The sequence below is a fragment of the Oncorhynchus gorbuscha genome, linkage group LG02 (assembly GCF_021184085.1).
Source record: "Oncorhynchus gorbuscha isolate QuinsamMale2020 ecotype Even-year linkage group LG02, OgorEven_v1.0, whole genome shotgun sequence".
Lineage (NCBI taxonomy): Eukaryota > Metazoa > Chordata > Actinopteri > Salmoniformes > Salmonidae > Oncorhynchus > Oncorhynchus gorbuscha.
Window position 1 is genome coordinate 109,962,690 of NC_060174.1, and position 19,921 is coordinate 109,982,610.

At 44.0% G+C, this 19,921-nt stretch overlaps 1 protein-coding gene across 4 annotated transcripts in view; it reads right to left on the minus strand.

Moving 5' to 3' along the window:
• LOC124015538 (cell adhesion molecule 2-like) overlaps positions 1-19,921 on the minus strand; it is a 946,327-nt gene that overhangs the window by 137,662 nt on the left and 788,744 nt on the right. For all 4 annotated transcript variants that reach the window (XM_046330827.1, XM_046330842.1, XM_046330835.1 and 1 more), the window contains one exon: positions 14,404-14,553. In XM_046330827.1, the coding sequence (XP_046186783.1) occupies positions 14,404-14,553 (150 nt within the window). The remainder of the gene's footprint in view (positions 1-14,403; positions 14,554-19,921) is intronic.

Here is a 19,921-nt window from a genome sequence, read left to right on the forward strand (position 1 = left end):
TCCAGACCCTCACTTATCAAATATTCAACTGCTGGAATAAATCTGCCTGTGCCGTCAGTGTGTGTCTGTGTGCCCCTCTGCCTCTTCAGACATTCCACAGCAGTAGCCACAGAGCGAGAGAGAGAGAGAGAATGAAAGAGAGAGCGAGAGAGAAAGAGAAGGCTAGATTCGATCCGTATCGCAGTAGTTTTCAGGGACTGCATTCATGGTAAACACTAGATACACTCGGAATGCATTCAGACCCCTTGACTTTTTCCACATTTTGTGACAGCCTTTTTCTAAAATAAATGCTCCTCATTAATCTAAACAAGCTTGTCACACCTGTATTTGGGGAGTTTCTCCCATTCTTCTCAGCAGATCCTCTCAAGCTCTTTCAGGTTGGATGGAGAGCGTCGCTGCACAGCTATTTTCAGGTCTCTCCAGAGATGTTAGATCAGGTTCAAGTTTGGGTTCTGGCTGGGCCACTCAAGGACATTCAGAGGTGAACCATCGCCCCAGTCTGAGGTCCTAAGTGGTCGGAAGCAGCTTTTCATCAAGGATCTCTCTCTGTACTTTGCTCAGTTCACCTTTGCCTCAATCCTGACTAGTCTCCGAGTCCCTAAAGCTGAAAAACATCCCCACAACATGATGCTGCCACCACCATGCTTCACTGTAGGGATGGTTCCAGGTTTACCTCCAGATGTGACGCTTGGCATTCAGGCAAAGTTCAATTTTGGTTTCATCAGAGCAGAGAATCTTGTTTCTCACGGTCTGAGAGTCCTTTTGGCAAACTCCAAGCGGGCTGTCATCTGATTTTTACTGAGGAGTGTCCACTCTACCACAAAGGCCTGGTTGGAGGAGTGCTGCAGAGATGGCTGTCCTTCTGGTAGGCTCTTCCATTTCCACAGAGGAACTTTATAGCTGAGGTTCTTGGTCACCTCCCTGACCAATGCCCTTCTCCCCCGATTGCTCAGTATGGCTTGGCGGCCAGCTCTAGGTGCTTCCAAACTTCTTCCATTTAAGAATGATGGAGGCCACTGTGTTCTTGGGGACCTTCAATGCTGCAGAAATGTTTTGGTGCCCTTCCCCAGATCTGTGCCTCGACACAATCCTGTCGCAGAGCAGACAATCCTGTCTCTACGGACAATTCCTTCGAGCTCATGCATGTTCTTTTGCTCTGACATGTACTGTTAGCTGGGGGACATTATATAGACAGATGCCTTTCCAAATCATGTAAATTCAATTGAATTTACCACAGGTGGACTCCAATCAAGTTGTAGAAACATCTCAAGGATGATTAATGGAAACAGGATGCACCTGAGATCAATTTCGATTCTCATAGCAAAGGGTCTGAATACTTACTTAAATAAGGTAAATAAGGTTTTTTATATAAATTTGCAAACATTTCTAAAAACCTGTTTTTGCTTTTTCATTATGGCCTGTTGTGTGTAGATGATTTTTAAAATTTGATTTAATCAATTGTAGAATAAGGCTGTAACGTAACAAAATGTGTAAAAAAGTCAAGGGGTCTGAATACTTCCCGAAAGCACTCATCCGCACTCCATGCATAAATTATTATGGTGTGTGTATAATAATAATATAATAATATAATATATATAATATAATATAATAATATAATAATGAGGATTTGTATTTATTTAATCTATATACTGTAAAGTCAAGGGTTCTAAAACATTTCCGAAGGCACTGTGTGTTGGCTCAATTGGAAATTATATTTAAATTTCAAGCTCGTTATTTCGCTGAGCATCGACGATACAGATTAAATCTAGACCAGAAAGAGAGAGAGAGAAAGATAAAGAGAGAAAGAGAGAGAGAAAGAGAGAGAGAAAGAAAGAGAGAAAGAGTGTGTGAGAGAGAGAAAGGAAGAAGAAGTCCTGATGCATTCAGAATGTGTCTGAAAGTGCTTTTGATAGTTTAGTAAAAATGTTCAAAAAGAGAAAGAGATTTATTAGATTGAAGCAGCAGCAAAACCCTCAATCTCACAGTGCAGAATTTTCATTCAGAGGGGAACGGTATGTATTTAATATTTCAGAGAGAGAGAGAGAGAGAGAGACAGAGAGATTGACAGAGAGAGAGAGAGAGAAAGAGAGAGAGAGAGAGAGAGAGAGAGAGAGAGAGAGAGAGAGAGAGAGAGAGAGAGAGAGAGAGAGAGAGAGAGAGAGAGACAGAGAGATTGACAGAGAGAAAGAGAGAGAGAGAGACAGAGAGATTGACAGAGAGATTGACAGAGAGAGAGATTGACAGAGAGAAAGAGAGAGAGAGAGAGAGAGAGAGAGAGAGAGAGAGAGAGAGAGAGAGAGAGAGAGAGAGAGAGAGAGAGAGAGAGAGAGAGAGAGACAGAGAGATTGACAGAGAGAAAGAGAGAGAGAGAGACAGAGAGACAGAGAGATTGACAGAGAGAGAGAGACAGAGAGACAGAGAGATTGACAGAGAGAGAGAGAGAGAGAGAGACAGAGAGACAGAGAGATTGACAGAGAGAGAGAGAGAGAGAGAGAGAGAGAGAGAGAGAGAGAGAGAGAGAGAGAGAGAGAGAGATTGACAGAGAGAGAGAGAGAGAGAGACAGAGAGACAGAGAGATTGACAGAGAGAGAGAGAGAGACAGAGAGATTGACAGAGAGAGAGAGAGAGAGAGAGACAGAGAGACAGAGAGATTGACAGAGAGAAAGAGAGACATCAGATCAATATTAATTTGAAAAGACTTCTCCACAAACAGAGCTCTGTACACTGTCACGGCAACACACTTCAACACAACATTTCACTGCCCAGAAATGACAACCTGTATCAATTATTTATTTTCTTAATTGGATTGCAAACGTGGGATTAAATATATATATATTTATATTTATATATATAACCATATATATATATACAGTATCAGTCAAAGGTTTGGACACACCTACTCATTCAATGGTTTTTGTTTATTTCCTACATTGTAGAATAATAGTGAAGACTTCAAAACTATTAAATAACCAAAGAAGTGTTAAAAAAATTCTTCAGGATGACCGCTTCACCTGAAAGCACCTTCATGCTTTTCCAACAGTCTTGAAGGAGTTCCCACATATGCTGAGCACTTGTTGGCTGCTTTTCCTTCACTCTGCGGTTCAACTCATCCCAAACCATCTCAATTGGCTTGAGGTTGGGTGATTGTGGAGGACAGGTCATCTGTTGCAGCACTCCATCACTCTCCTTCCTGGTAATATAGACCTCACACAACCTGGATGTGTGTTGGGTCATTGTCCTGTTGAAAAACAAATGATTGTCCCACTAAGCGCAAACCAGATGGAATGGCGTATGGCTGCAGAATGCTGTGGTTGAGTGTGCCTTGAATTCTAAATAAATCACAGACCGTGTCACCAGTAAAGCACCTCCTCCTCCATGCTTCATGGTTGAAACCACACATGCAGAGATTATCCGTTCACCTACTCTCCATCTCACAAAGAAATCACACCTCCTCCTCCATGCATCACAGTGGGAACCACACATGCTGATATCATCCGTTCACCTACTCTCCATCTCACAAAGATATCACACCTCCTCCTCCATGCTTCACAGTGGGAACCACACATGCTGATATCATCCATTCACCTACTCTGCATCTCACAAAGACATCACACCTCCTCCTCCATGCTTCACAGTGGGAACCACACATGCTGATATCATCCATTCACCTACTCTCCATCTCACAAAGACATCACACCTCCTCCTCCATGCTTCACAGTGGGAACCACACATGCTGATATCATCCATTCACCTACTCTCCATCTCACAAAGACATCACACCTCCTCCTCCATGCTTCACAGTGGGAACCACACATGCTGATATCATCCATTCACCTACTCTCCATCTCACAAAGACATCACACCTCCTCTTCCATGCTTCACAGTGGGAACCACACATGCTGATATCATCTGTTCACCTACTCTCCATCTCACAAAGACATCACACCTCCTCCTCCATGCTTCACAGTGGGAACCACACATGCTGATATCATCTGTTCACCTACTCTCCATCTCACAAAGAAATCACACCTCCTCCTCCATGCTTCACAGTGGGAACCACACATGCTGATATCATCCATTCACCTACTCTCCATCTCACAAAGACATCACACCTCCTCCTCCATGCTTCACAGTGGGAACCACACATGCTGATATCATCCGTTCACCTACTCTCCATCTCACAAAGACACGGTGGTTGGAACCAAAGGTCTCTAATTTGGACTCATCAGACTAAAGAACAGATTTCCACCGGTCTAATGTCCATCGCTCGTGTTTCTTGGCCCAAGCAAGTCCCTTCTTAATATTGGTGTCCTTTAGTGGTGGTTTCTTTGCAGCCATTCGACCATGAAGGCCTGATTCACACAGTCTCCTCTGAACAGTTGATGTTGAGATGTGTCATTTATTTGGGCTGCCATTTCTGAGCCTGGTAACTCTAATGAACTTATCCTTTGCAGCAGAGGGAACTTCCTTTCCTGTGGTGGTCCTCATGAGAGACAGTTTCCTCATAGCACTTGATGGATTTTGCAACTGCACTTGTAGGAACTTTGAAAGTTCTTGAAATTTAGTAATACACAGTGGAACCATCATCATGTTGTTGTATATAACTGACAGTAATACACAGTGATATATAATATAATAATATTGTGTCTATTCAGCAGTCTGATGGTCTGGGTGTAGAAACAGCTGACTAGTGGTGTCTATTCAGCAGCCTGATGGTAGAAACAGCTGACTAGTGGTGTCTATTCAGCAGCCTGATGGTAGAAACAGCTGACTAGTGGTGTCTATTCAGCAGCCTGATGGTAGAAACAGCTGACTAGTGGTGTCTATTCAGCAGCCTGATGGTCTGGTGGTAGAAACAGCTGACTAGTGGTGTCTATTCAGCAGCCTGATGGTAGAAACAGCTGACTAGTGGTGTCTATTCAGCAGTCTGATGGTCTGGGGGTAGAAACAGCTGACTAGTGGTGTCTATTCAGCAGCCTGATGGTAGAAACAGCTGACTAGTGGTGTCTATTCAGCAGTCTGATGGTAGAAACAGCTGACTAGTGGTGTCTATTCAGCAGCCTGATGGTCTGGGGGTAGAAACAGCTGACTAGTGGTGTCTATTCAGCAGCCTGATGGTCTGATAGTAGAAACAGCTGACTAGTGGTGTCTATTCAGCAGCCTGATGGTAGAAACAGCTGACTAGTGGTGTCTATTCAGCAGTCTGATGGTAGAAACAGCTGACTAGTGGTGTCTATTCAGCAGCCTGATGGTCTGGGTGTAGAAACAGCTGACTAGTGGTGTCTATTCAGCAGTCTGATGGTCTGGGGATAGAAACAGCTGACTAGTGGTGTCTATTCAGCAGTCTGATGGTAGAAACAGCTGACTAGTGGTGTCTATTCAGCAGTCTGATGGTAGAAACAGCTGACTAGTGGTGTCTATTCAGCAGTCTGATGGTCTGATGGTAGAAACAGCTGACTAGTGGTGTCTATTCAGCAGTCTGATGGTCTGGGGATAGAAACAGCTGACTAGTGGTGTCTATTCAGCAGTCTGATGGTAGAAACAGCTGACTAGTGGTGCCTATTCAGCAGCCTGATGGTAGAAACAGCTGACTAGTGGTGTCTATTCAGCAGCCTGATGGTCTGGGGGTAGAAACAGCTGACTAGTGGTGTCTATTCAGCAGCCTGATGGTCTGGGTGTAGAAACAGCTGACTAGTGGTGTCTATTCAGCAGTCTGATGGTCTGGGTGTAGAAACAGCTGACTAGTGGTGTCTATTCAGCAGTCTGATGGTAGAAACAGCTGACTAGTGGTGTCTATTCAGCAGTCTGATGGTAGAAACAGCTGACTAGTGGTGTCTATTTAGCAGCCTGATGGTAGAAACAGCTGACTAGTGGTGTCTATTCAGCAGTCTGATGGTAGAAACAGCTGACTAGTGGTGTCTATTCAGCAGTCTGATGGTAGAAACAGCTGACTAGTGGTGTCTATTCAGCAGCCTGATGGTCTGGGGGTAGAAACAGCTGACTAGTGGTGTCTATTCAGCAACCTGATGGTCTGATGGTAGAAACAGCTGACTAGTGGTGTCTATTCAGCAGCCTGATGGTAGAAACAGCTGACTAGTGGTGTCTATTCAGCAGCCTGATGGTCTGGGGATAGAAACAGCTGACTAGTGGTGTCTATTCAGCAGCCTGATGGTCTGGGGATAGAAACAGCTGACTAGTGGTGTCTATTCAGCAGCCTGATGGTAGAAACAGCTGACTAGTGGTGTCTATTCAGCAGTCTGATGGTAGAAACAGCTGACTAGTGGTGTCTATTCAGCAGCCTGATGGTCTGGGGATAGAAACAGCTGACTAGTGGTGTCTATTCAGCAGCCTGATGGTCTGGGGATAGAAACAGCTGACTAGTGGTGTCTATTCAGCAGTCTGATGGTAGAAACAGCTCACTAGTGGTGTCTATTCAGCAGCCTGATGGTAGAAACAGCTGACTAGTGGTGTCTATTCAGCAGCCTGATGGTCTGGGGGTAGAAACAGCTGACTAGTGGTGTCTATTCAGCAGCCTGATGGTAGAAACAGCTGACTAGTGGTGTCTATTCAGCAGCCTGATGGTAGAAACAGCTGACTAGTGGTGTCTATTCAGCCTTGCTATTGAGAAAGGCCGCCGTAGGCAGACATGGCTCTCAAGAGAAGACATGCTATGTGTTCACTGCCCACAAAATGAGGTAGAAACTGAGCTGCACTTCCTAACCTCCTGCGTAATGTATGACCATAGTAGAGAGTCATATTTCCCTCAGATTACACAGATACACAAAGAATTTGAAAACAAATCCAATTTTGATAAACTCCCATATCTACTGGGTGAAATTCTACAGTGTGCCATCACAGCAGCAAGATCTGTGACCTGTTGCTACAAGAAAAGGGCAACCAGTGAAGAACAAAATCCATTGTAAATACAACCCATAGTTTTCCGGAAGCACCTGAGCTCAGTTTGGAGTGTCATAGCAAAGGGGTGGGACTACTTATGTAAATTAGATCTGTATTTCATTTTCAATTGGCTAAAATGTCTAATTATGGGGTATTGTGATGTCATTATGGGTTATTGTGATGTCATTATGGGGTATTGTGATGTCATTATGGGATATTGTGATGTCATTATGGGGTATTGTGATGTCATTATGGGGTATTGTGATGTCATTATGGGGTATTGTGATGTCATTATGGGTTATTGTGATGTCATTATGGGGTATGAATACTTTCTGAAGGCACTGTAGACATAATATGACATTTGAAATGTCTCTTTTCTTTTGAAACTTTTGCGAGTGTAACGGTTTATCTTCTGAGTGTTCATTTCACTTTTGTTTATTATCTATTTCACTTGCTTTGGCAATGTAATGATATGTTTCCCATGCTAATAAAGCCCTTTGAATTGAGAGAGAGTTTCAGCAACCCAATGATAAAACAAAGAGATGTGGTTGTACTCCTGGTGGATCACTGAGCTGTCAGAGAGAGTTTGGGTGTGTTTGTCTGTGTACGTGTTTCTGTGTTCGTGCATGTGTGTGTGTGTGTGTGTGTGTGTGTGTGTGTGTGTGTGTGTGTGTGTGTGTGTGTGTGTGTGTGTGTGTGTGTGTGTGTATGTGTTTGAGAGAGTTAGTGATGTGTGATGGCATTGGGAAGCCTCCCATCACAGTATATAACAGGGTTGGGCCTAAGGGGCAAAGCCTGAGGGCAGATTTATACTGATTTACACACACTAATGTGTTCTGTTCTCTATCTTCTCTCTGAGGTGTTCTGTTCTCTCTCTTCTCTCTGAGGTGTTCTGTTCTCTCTCTTCTCTCTGAGGTGTTCTGTTCTCTCTCTTCTCTCTGAGGTGTTCTGTTCTCTCTCTTCTTTCCGAGGTGTTCTGTTCTCTATCTTCTCTCTGAGGTGTTCTGAGAGAACAGAACACCTCAGAGAGAAGAGAGAGAGAACAGAACACCTCAGAGAGAAGAGAGACCAAAAAAAAGAAAACAGGAAGTTTAAATCCCTTTAATCTGACTAAATATCTTAAAGGTGACGCTAACCTCCAACATCAAACAGGAAGGAATAGCCTGTGGGCAGCATTCTGCTGAAAACCTAATGGAATGCCCTGCTTGTCTCGATGTGCATCCAAAATTGCACCCTATTCCCCATATAGTGCACTACTTCTGACCAGAGCCCTATGGGACCAGAGCCCTTAAGAGGGAATAGGGTGCACTACATAGATAATAGTGTGCTATTTGGGACTTACCCACTGTATTAGTCATTCTAATACAATATGTTTCTGTCCTCTGGCTTGATTAAACAGTGGATGCCCTTTCATTTGTATTACAGAGAGAGGGGGAGGGAGTGAGGGGAGAGACAGATGTTGAGATTTAGAGAGATGGAGTGGGAGAAGGCAGACATGTAAGGCAGTGAAGTGTAATTAATTGAGGCTAGGTGAAAGACAAACCACTTTGTCTGGTTCAGCAGTGATGATAACTCACCGGGGCCTGACAAAGAGTCTGGTGCATAGAGACCATAGTGTCAAAAACACTGTAAAAAGGTAATTTTGAGTAATCTGTCGGCCAATACCTCCCACTACAGCTCCCACTACATCCCTCTACCTCCCACTACACCTCCCACTACATCCCTCTACATCCCACTACACCTCCCACTACATCCCTCTACATCCCACTACAGCTCCCACTACATCCCTCTACATCCCTCTTTATCCCACTACAGCTCCCACTACATCCCTCTACATCCCTCTTTATCCCACTACACCTCCCACTACATCCCTCTACATCCCACTACAGCTCCCACTACATCCCTCTACATCCCACTACAGCTCCCACTACATCCCTCTACATCCCTCTTTATCCCACTACAGCTCCCACTACATCCCTCTACATCCCACTACAGCTCCCACTACATCCCTCTACATCCCTCTACCTCCCACTACACCTCCCACCACATCCCTCTACATCCCACTACAGCTCCCACTACATCCCTCTACATCCCTCTACCTCCTACTACACCTCCCACTACATCCCTCTACATCCCTCTACCTCCCACTACATCCCTCTACATCCCACTACATCCCTCTACATCCCACTACATCCCTCTACATCCCTCTACATCCCTCTACCTCCTACTACACCTCCCACTACATCGCTCTACATCGCTCTACATCCCTCTACATCCATCTACATCCCACTACATCCCTCTACATCCCTCTACATCCCTCTACATCCTACTACATCCCTCTACATCCCACTACATCCCTCTACATCCCTCTACATCCCACTACATCCCTCTACATCCCTCTACCTCCTACTACACCTCGCACTACATCCCTCTACACCTCCCACTACATCCCTCTACATCCCTCTACATCCCTCTACATCCCTCTACATCCTACTACATCCCTCTACCTCCTACTACACCTTGCACTACATCCCTCTACCTCCCACTACATCCCTCTACATCCCTCTACCTCCCACTGCATCCCACTACATCCCTCTACCTCCCACTACACCTCCCACTACATCCCTCTACATCCCTCTACCTCCCACTACACCTCACATTACATCTCTCTACATCCCTCTACATCTCCCTCCCACTATATTCCACTACATCCCTCTACCTCCCACTACACCTCACATTACATCTCTCTACATCCCTCTACAACCCCCTAAATCCCTCTACCTCCCACTACATCCCTCTACATCCCTCTACCTCCCACTACATCTCCCTCCCACTACATCTCCCTCCCACTATATTCCACTACATCCCTCTACCTCCCACTACATCCCTCTACATCCCTCTACCTCCCTCTACATCCCACTACATCCCTCTACATCCCTCTACATCCCTCTACCTCCTACTACACCTCCCACTACATCCCTCTACATCCTACTACATCCCTCTACATCCCACTACATCCCTCTACATCCTACTACATCCCTCTACATCCCCCACTACATCCCTCTACATCCCTCTACCTCCTACTACACCTCCCACTACATCCCTCTACATCCCTCTACCTCCTACTACACCTCCCACTACATCCCTCTACATCCCTCTACCTCCCACTACATCCCTCTACATCCCACTACATCCCTCTACATCCCTCTACCTCCTACTACACCTCCCACTACATCCCTCTACATCCCTCTACCTCCCACTACATCCCTCTACATCCTACTACATCCCTCTACATCCCACTACATCCCTCTACATCCTACTACATCCCTCTACATCCCCCACTACATCCCTCTACATCCCTCTACCTCCTACTACACCTCCCACTACATCCCTCTACATCCCTCTACCTCCTACTACACCCCCCACTACATCCCTCTACATCCTCTACCTCCCACTACATCCCTCTACCTCCTACTATACCTCCCATTACATCTCTCTACATCACTGTACACCCCCCTACATCCCTCTACCTCCCACTACATCCCTCTACATCCCTCTGCCTCCCACTACATCCCTCTACATCCCACTACATCCCACTACATCCCTCTACCTCCCACTACACCTCACATTACATATCTCTACATCACAGGAACATCACAATGTGTGCTGTCATCTCCAATAGGCATGGTGTCCTCCACCTCATTATAGATGTTCCAACGTGGTGGGAACATCACAATGTGTGTTGTCATCTCCAATAGGCATGGTGTCCTCCACCTCATTATAGATGTTCCAACGTGGTGGGAACATCACAATGTGTGCTGTCATCTCCAATAGGCATGGTGTCCTCCACCTCATTATAGATGTTCCAACATGGTGGGAACATCACAATGTGAATATCAAGACCATTTCCATGGTGTCCTCCACCTCATTATAGATGTTCCAACGTGGTGGGAACATCACAATGTGTGCTGTCATCTCCAATAGGCATGGTGTCCTCCGTAGTCATGCCAACCTTGGACCATGCAACACAGCCCATATTCTCACATTTCTGGACAGACTCCACAACATTCTCATACCACCAGAGCTGAATGAGACCATCACAGAACCCGGTATGTTGTAGTATGGGACAACATGAGCTTTCATCGTGCAGCTCCAGGTCCAAAACTGGTTTGCTGACCACCCAGCATTTCTGAACCCCATAGAAGAGTTGTTTTCGGCATGGCGGTGGAAGGTATACGACCGGCAGCCCTTAGTGCGCAGGCCTCTTGTGCAGGCTATGGAAGAGGCATGTGATGAGATTGATGCGGGTGCGATTTGTCGTGGAAATTTCCTCTATTTACCAAATCATGGGAGCAAACCACACACCAGTCAGAGTTATGCTTCATCTTCACCTTTAATAATAACTAAGCTTTTGCAATAGCATTTTTTACTTTCAACAGTTCAGTATCTCTAATGAAAAGTTGAGGGTCCCAACATAATGGCAAATGGGATCCTTTATAGCAAAGATCCAACCCCCCTAGACGACATGACAAACCACAGGTCTTAGGAACTTACACAAAGAAAATACTTTACTTCAGAGAGGAATATCCCCTAGTCAGACAGAGTTGGCTATAAATTATCATTCAGTTTGGTCTCCTGAACAAAGCTCTTATTTCGTCCTTGGTACAAAATGGTACCATGACATTACCCCCACCCTATGATATATATCAAATTGTCATTTAGATACAACCAATTCTAAATACAACCAATCCTGGACAAGCTCACGGAGAGGAGAGTGAGGCTATAGGTTAAGATAGGAGCAACAACAGAGGGAGCATAGAATGATACCAGACACTGCCATCCTCCTCTCCCCGATGGGAAAAGTAGGGAGTGACTGGCACACAGACACAGTGCAGCAAAATATATGTTTACACATGATGAAACCTTGACCTCTCTCCGGCCCAAGTAACTTAGTCTTGACAGAGAACAGATAACTGCAACCTCACCACAGTATTATACAAACACATTCTGATGAGAAGTAATTTACAAACATATGATGAATATAAAACATCTTACCTATGTTACCAACTAATTCTGATTATTCCCCAAAAGATTCAGGGATGGATAAGGCACTCAAGGCACTTCTTCCCTCGATGTCTGGCAAGGGAAGATATTGCCTGTGATGTGGACGAGGCGTTGTGGCCAGACCCAGCTGTGCGGCAAGATGCTGCCTAATTATTTTTCTTGCCTCTTTTTTTCTATATATTTTTTTCTGCAATTTTCTTTTTCAGTTTACTGTTTTTTTTGTGAGCATATTTTTGTTCAGTCCAATGTAAATATATCTGCTGTGCATAAGACTTGTTTGGTGAATAAAAAAAATAAAAAACTGTTTCAAAAGCATGTGTATCTGCACATATTTAAAACATCTGGTAATATGAATGAAGGGCCACGTTTGATTTTGATAATGCAGATATGTAGTTCGTAATTCTGACTCACCTGAACAGTGTGTCTCTCTGTCTCTCTCTGTCTCTCTGTGTCTCTCTGTGTCTCTGTGTCTCTGTGTCTCTGTGTCTCTGTGTCTCTCTGTCTCTCTGTGTCTCTGTGTCTCTGTGTCTCTGTGTCTCTGTGTCTCTGTGTCTCTCTGTCTCTCTGTGTCTCTCTGTGTCTCTGTGTCTCTGTGTCTCTGTGTCTCTGTGTCTCTGTGTCTCTCTGTCTCTCTGTGTCTCTGTGTCTCTCTGTCTCTCTGTGTCTCTGTGTCTCTGTGTCTCTCTGTCTCTCTGTGTCTCTGTGTCTCTGTGTCTCTGTGTCTCTGTGTCTCTCTGTCTCTGTGTCTCTCTGTCTCTCTGTGTCTCTCTGTCTCTCTGTCTCTCTCTGTCTCTCTGTGTCTCTGTGTCTCTGTGTCTCTGTGTCTCTCTGTGTCTCTGTGTCTCTCTGTCTCTGTGTCTCTCTGTCTCTCTCTGTCTCTCTGTCTCTCTGTCTCTCTCTGTCTCTCTGTGTCTCTGTGTCTCTCTGTCTCTGTGTCTCTCTGTCTCTCTGTGTCTCTCTGTCTCTCTGTGTCTCTCTGTCTCTCTGTGTCTCTGTGTCTCTGTGTCTCTCTGTGTCTCTGTGTCTCTGTGTCTCTGTGTCTCTGTGTCTCTGTGTCTCTCTGTGTCTCTGTGTCTCTGTGTCTCTGTGTCTCTGTGTCTCTGTGTCTCTCTGTGTCTCTGTGTCTCTCTGTGTCTCTCTGTGTCTCTCTGTGTCTCTGTGTCTCTGTGTCTCTGTGTCTCTGTGTCTCTGTGTCTCTGTGTCTCTGTGTCTCTGTGTCTCTGTGTCTCTGTGTCTCTGTGTCTCTGTGTCTCTGTGTCTCTGTGTCTCTGTGTCTCTGTGTCTCTGTGTCTCTGTGTCTCTGTGTCTCTCTGTGTCTCTGTGTCTCTCTCTGTGTCTCTGTGTCTCTGTCTCTCTGTGTCTCTCTCTGTCTCTGTGTCTCTGTGTCTCTGTGTCTCTGTGTCTCTCTGTGTCTCTGTGTCTCTCTGTCTCTCTGTCTCTCTGTGTCTCTCTCTGTCTCTCTGTCTCTCTTCTCTCTCTCTCTGTCTCTCTCTCTCTCTCTCTCTCTCTCTCTCTCTCTCTCTCTCTCTCTCTCTGTGTCTCTCTCTCTCTCTGTCTCTCTCTCTCTCTCTCTCTCTCTCTCTCTCTGTCTCTCTGTCTCTCTCTCTGTCTCTCTGTCTCTCTGTGTCTCTCTCTCTCTCTGTCTCTCTCTCTCTCTCTGTCTCTCTCTCTGTCTCTCTGTGTCTCTCTCTGTCTCCCTGTCTCTCTTTCTCTCTGTCTGTCTCTCTCTCTCTCTGTCTCTCTCTCTCTCTCTCTCTCTGTCTCTCTGTGTCTCTCTGTCTCTCTGTCTCTCTGTCTCTCTGTCTGTCTGTCTGTCTCTCTGTCTCTCTGTCTGTCTCTCTGTCTCTCTGTCTCTCTCTCTGTCTGTCTGTCTGTCTCTCTCTCTGTCTGTCTGTCTGTCTGTCTGTCTGTCTGTCTGTCTGTCTGTCTGTCTGTCTGTCTCTCTCTCTGTCTGTCTGTCTGTCTGTCTGTCTGTCTGTCTGTCTGTCTGTCTGTCTGTCTGTCTGTCTGTCTGTCTGTCTGTCTGTCTCTCTGTTTCTCTGTCTGTCTGTCTATCTGTCTCTCTGTCTCTCTCTGTCTCTCTCTGTCTCTCTCTCTTTCTGTCTCTCTCTCTGTCTGTCTCTCTGTCTGTCTCTTTGTCTGTCTGTCTCTCTGTCTCTCTGTCTCTCTCTGTCTCTCTCTCTGTCTCTCTCTCTGTCTCTCTCTCTGTCTGTCTGTCTGTCTGTCTGTCTGTCTGTCTGTCTGTCTGTCTGTCTGTCTGTCTGTCTGTCTGTCTGTCTGTCTGTCTGTCTGTCTGTCTGTCTGTCTGTCTGTCTGTCTGGCTCTCTGTCTCTCTCTCTGTGTCTCTCTCTGTGTCTCTGTCTCGGTCTCTCTGTCTCGGTCTCTCTGTCTCTCTCTGTGTGTGTGTGTTGTGTGTGTTGTTTAATAACAGGCGACTCTTACCTTTCTTGTTCCCGAAGAAGAGTGTCTGCTGTGTGGGGTTGGACCACTGGAGGGACGTCTGGTCATTGTATTCTACTCTACAGGTCATGATGGCCGTCCTGCCTTCTGTCACAGTCTGATTCTGGACCAGGGGGTGTTGCCCGGACGACCCTGGAGTGAGAGGAGAGGAGGAGACGAGAGAATATAAAAATACATGAAACAACTATATTCTGTCCTGTGATTGGGTGGTGGGGGGGGGCTTTGTTCTATAAAGGCTTTGTTCTATCTTTTAATAAATAATAATTTAAAAACAAAATGTAGCATGTCTTGAATTAGATATTGCACGAGCCAACATTTCACAGACAACAAAGATTGTTTACTATATTTACAAGATAGTCGATCTAACAATGGAAATACATGGAAATACATGTCCTCAAAGATGGAGAATGGATGGTCCCCATTATAAAAAATCATACAACTCCACATCAATTTACAATGCAAAATAATGGTCCTAGTAAATACAGTAAGAGTAGTAGTCATAGAGTAGCAGTCAACAGTTTGGACTCATTCCAGGGGTTTTCTTTCATTTGACTATTTTCTACATTGTAGAATAATAGTTAAAACATCAAAACTATTAAATAACACATATGGAATCATGTAGTAACCAAAAAAAGTGTTAAACAAATCCAAATATATGTTAGATTTTAGATTATTCAAAGTAGCCACCCTTTGCCTTGATGACAGCTTTGCACCACTCTTGACATTCTCTCAACCAGCTTCATGAGGTAGTCACCTGGAATGGATTTCAATTAACAGGTGTGCCTTGTTACAAGTTAATTTGTGGACAAACCCTTGAATGAATGGTATGTGCAAGCTTTTGACTGGTACATATGACTGTTAGGGCCAAGCGATGGAGTTATATCTACCACATCCCTTTACAGACCTAAAATGTAGCTACAGTAACATGTCAATAGTTGGTAACTTTTCAGACAATAAAAAAATAAAGTGACATTAGTTCTGGTTTAAAATGTTCTGTTTCCTTGACAACAATAAAGATGGCTGATTGATGCGCTGTCGAGTTGTGTTTTATTTCTAATAAATAAATAAGTTACGGTATTTAAACAAAAGTATATTTTTTTTTTAGGAGAGATTGCTCTGCAACAGCTCCAGATTATTTGATTGACAGTTCTGGTTGCCAAGTGATGGACCCCAGGCTTCAGAAGCCTCATTCCTTTACAGATAAATAAAATGCCCTTTCAATATCTCCAGAGAAGGTTTTGTGTCGGCATTTAAAAAAAATCTGTAGTGTAGTGACCCTATCAGACAAACAAACATGCCGTAGTCGAGGCACTTTCAAGGGGCTACATTCCATTATGTCTGAAAAGAGGAACCGATACAGGCCACCGGAGGTCTACTGGCATTTCAGATGAGTTAAAAACTAAGAGTAGACTACACCAAGCTCGCAAGACTGGCCCAAAGACATCGCTGTATACTAGCAACATCGGTGCCATCAATATAGTACCACAGTATGTGTCATAATACCCATAAAACCTAGCGGACAAGCAGGAAAATGGTTCCAACCTTTTTTTCCATCATTAAGTTTTCATGGACAAAAATTGGGCGGCGTAAAACCTCTTCCTTCGCCTCTTCCTCTCTGCCGACTATCACGTGAAAACATCCATCCTATTTCCTTAATTTTTGTCAACATAGCATTTAAAATATCATTATATTATATCTAATTGATAAAAGAGAGAAAGAGAGAGAGGGAGACTGAGAGAGAAAGAAAGAGAGAGATTGATAGATAGATTTAAATTGGTTTCTCCTTCCTGCTGCTATATTCTGACAAAAGTCTGTGAATCTTTATTTAAGAAACAAAAGTAGCTATTTGGACATAAGTGATGGACATTATCCAACAAAACAAACATTTATTGTGGAACTGGGATTCCTGGGAGTGCATTCTGATGAAGATCAGGTAAGTTAAGTGAATATTTATAATATTATTTCTGACTTCTGTTGACTGCACAATTTGGTGGAAATCTTTTTGCTTGTTGGGCACCGTACTCAGATTATTGCATGGTTTGCTTTTTCCGTAAAGCTTTTTTGAAATCTGACACAGCGGTTGCATTAAAACCTGTTGCGACTCTAGGGGCAGTATTTTCATTTTTGGAAAAAAAACGTTCCCATTTTAAACGGGATATTTTGTCAGTGCAAGATGCAAGAATATGCATATATTTTACATCTTAGGATAGAAAACACTCTAATGTTTCCAAAACTTTAAAGATATTGTCTGTGAGTATATCAGAACTGATGTTGCAGGCAAAAGCCTGAGAAAAATCCAATCCGGAAGTGCCCCATATTTTGAAAGCGCTGCGTTCCAATGAGTCCCTATTGAGCTGTCAATGTGCTATCAACCAGATTACCCTTTCTACATATTCCCCAAGGTCTCTACAGCATTGTGACGTAGTTTTACTCATTTCTGTTGAAGAATAGCCGTAGGCGGCCACATTGCGTAAGTGGTCACATGGTGGCTCCCAGAGTGACTCTCACGTAAAATACAGAGGTAGCCATTACTCCAATCGGTCCTACTGAAAAACTAATTGTCCCGACGGATATATTATCCAATAGATATTAGAAAAACACCTTGAGGATTGATTATAAACAACATTTGCCCTGTTTCTGTCGATATTATGGACCTAATTTGGAATATTTTTAGCCGTTTTGGTGACTGCAATTTCCGGGCCATTTCTCAGCCAAACGTGAAGAACAAACGGAGCTATTTCGCCTACAAAAATAATATTTTTGGAAAAAATGAACTTTGGCTATCTACCTGGGAGTCACTTGAGTGAAAACATCCAAAGTTCATCAAAGGTAAACGATTTAATTTGATTGCTTTTCTGATTTTCGTGACAAGGTTGCCTGCTGCGAGCAAGGCATAATGCTATGCTAGTCTATGATAAACTTACACAAATGCTTGTCTAGCTTTGGCTGTAAAGCATATTTTGAAAATCTGAGATGATTAACAAAAGGCTAAGCTGTGTTCCAATATATTTCACTTGTGATTTTCATCAATAGGAAGATTTTCTAGGAAGATTTATGTCCGTTGCGTTACGCTAATTAGTGTCAGGCGATGATTACGCTCCCAGACCTGAGATGGGGAGTCACAAGAGGGAGAAGTGTATCTAAAGTTCCATGCATAACACTTTTATTTTCATCAACATTTATAATGGATATTTCTGTAAATTGATGTGGGTGTCTGCAAAATCACCGGATGTTTCTGGAACTAGTGAACATAACACGCCCAATGTATACTGAGATTTTTTTATATAAATATGAACTTTATCGAACTAAACACATACATGTATTGTGTAACATGAAGTCCTATGAGTGTCATCTGATGAAGATCATCAAATGGCTGTGTTTTTCTGTGACTTGGCTCTGATCTAACATAATCGTTTGTGGTGCTTTCGCCGTAAAGCCTATGTGAAATATGTGGTGGGATTAACAACAAGATTAACTTTAAAATGGTATAAAATACTTTGAGGAATTTTAATTATGAGATTTCTGTTGTTTTGATTTTGGCGCCCTGCACTTTCATATCATCCAAGTCACGCAGCATCTCGATTTCAGGCATAAGAAGTTTTGAGAACATTTAAGAAAAACACTAGAAATAAAACACACAAAAAATGAAACCTGAATGTTTTTATTCGAGACCCAGTGGTGAGGTGCCATTTTAGCCATCAATTAACTAACTCAGTGGAGATTGAAAAGCATTTCCAGGGTTTTCAACCCCTGAGTCCCGACTCTGCTAATTTACAAGTCTGAAGGTTAATGAGGTAAGGTGGAAGGTTTCTGCAAGAGGGATTGATAGACGGCGGAAAAAAGCACAATTAATCAATTCAGGAGACTGCAAAGTGGACCACAGTTTCTGGTGCAAAATGGAATGATTTATGGGACAGTGGGATAATAATGAAGATCAGCTTCAAACCCACAGACAACCCTAGGAGTCAAGCTTTGGAGCCATCAGACAACCCTATGAGTCAAACATACAGTTAATCTTCACCAATGGAGTCAAACCGGACAGACAACCCTGAGTCAAACATGCCAGACAACCCTAGAGTCAAACATTCTCACAACCCTAGGAATCAAACCTACAGACAACCCTAGGAGTCAAACATACAGACAACCTGGGAGTCAAACCCACAGACAACCCGAGTGCCAAAACTCCAGACAACCCACAGCAGTCAAACATACAGACAACCCTAGGAGTTAAACCACAGATAACCCTAGGAGTCAAACATACAGACAACCAGGAGTCAAAGCCACGGACAAATGCTAGGACATTGCCCGGACAACCCTAGGAGATCGCAACCACCAGACAAGACCTGACATGGAGACTGGTCCCCCACAGACAAGGTCTTCCTCATTGAGACAAACCCTGGGACAACCCTAGAGACAAACCTACAAACAACCCTAGCTGAGTCAAAGCACAGACATGGCTGGAGTCACAGACAACCCTAGGAGATAAACCCACAGACAACCCTAGAGATAAACCCACAGACAACCCTAGGAGTCACACCACAGACAACCCTAGCAGTCACAGACAACCCTAGGAGTCAGACTACAGAGACCTGGGAGTCACAGACAACCCTAGGCAATCAAAGCTGTATCAGACAACCCAGAAGTCACAGACAACCCTGGATGAAAGGAAAGACAACCCTGGGTCACAGACAACCCTAGGAGACAAACGGTCACAGACAATTCCTCAGGAGACAACCCCACAGACAAGTCCCTGGGAGTTTCAAACAACAAGACAACCCTATGAGTCACAGACAATGGGATGAGTCAAAGGATTGACAACCCTGTCACAGACAACCCTTTGAGGAGTCCCACCACAGACAACACCCTAGGAGTCACAGACAACCCTAGGAGATAAACCCACACATTTCAACCACTGGAGATAAACCCACAGACAACCCTTGCAGTCACAGGATAGACAACCCTAGTGTTCTTGGAACAGACAACCCTTGGAGTCACACTACAGATAAGAAACCCTAGGAGTCACAGACAACCCTAGGAGTCACACTACAGACAACCCTAGAGTCACAGACAATGTTTTTATTGGAGTCAAAGGTACAGACAATTTTAGAGTCACAGACAACTCAGTGGAGAGACAAACCCAGGGACAACCCCTAGGAGACAACCCCACAGACAACCCTAGGAGTCTGAAGGTTACAGACAAGGTACTGGTTGAAGGTTTCTAGACAATGAGGGATTGATAGACAAAAAAAGCACAATTAATCAATTTGACTTCAAAGAGGACCACTTTCTAGACAATGGAATGATTGATACCAGAATCTCCCTAGATAATGGTCATTTCAAACCCACAGACAACCCTAGAGTCAAAGGTACAGACAACCCTAGAGTCAAACCTCTAGACAAGGTACTGAGTCAAACCCCAGACAACCCTCTAGTCAAACAACAGACAACCCAAGTCAAATTTATTTACAACCCTAGGAGTTACATCACAGATAACCCTAGG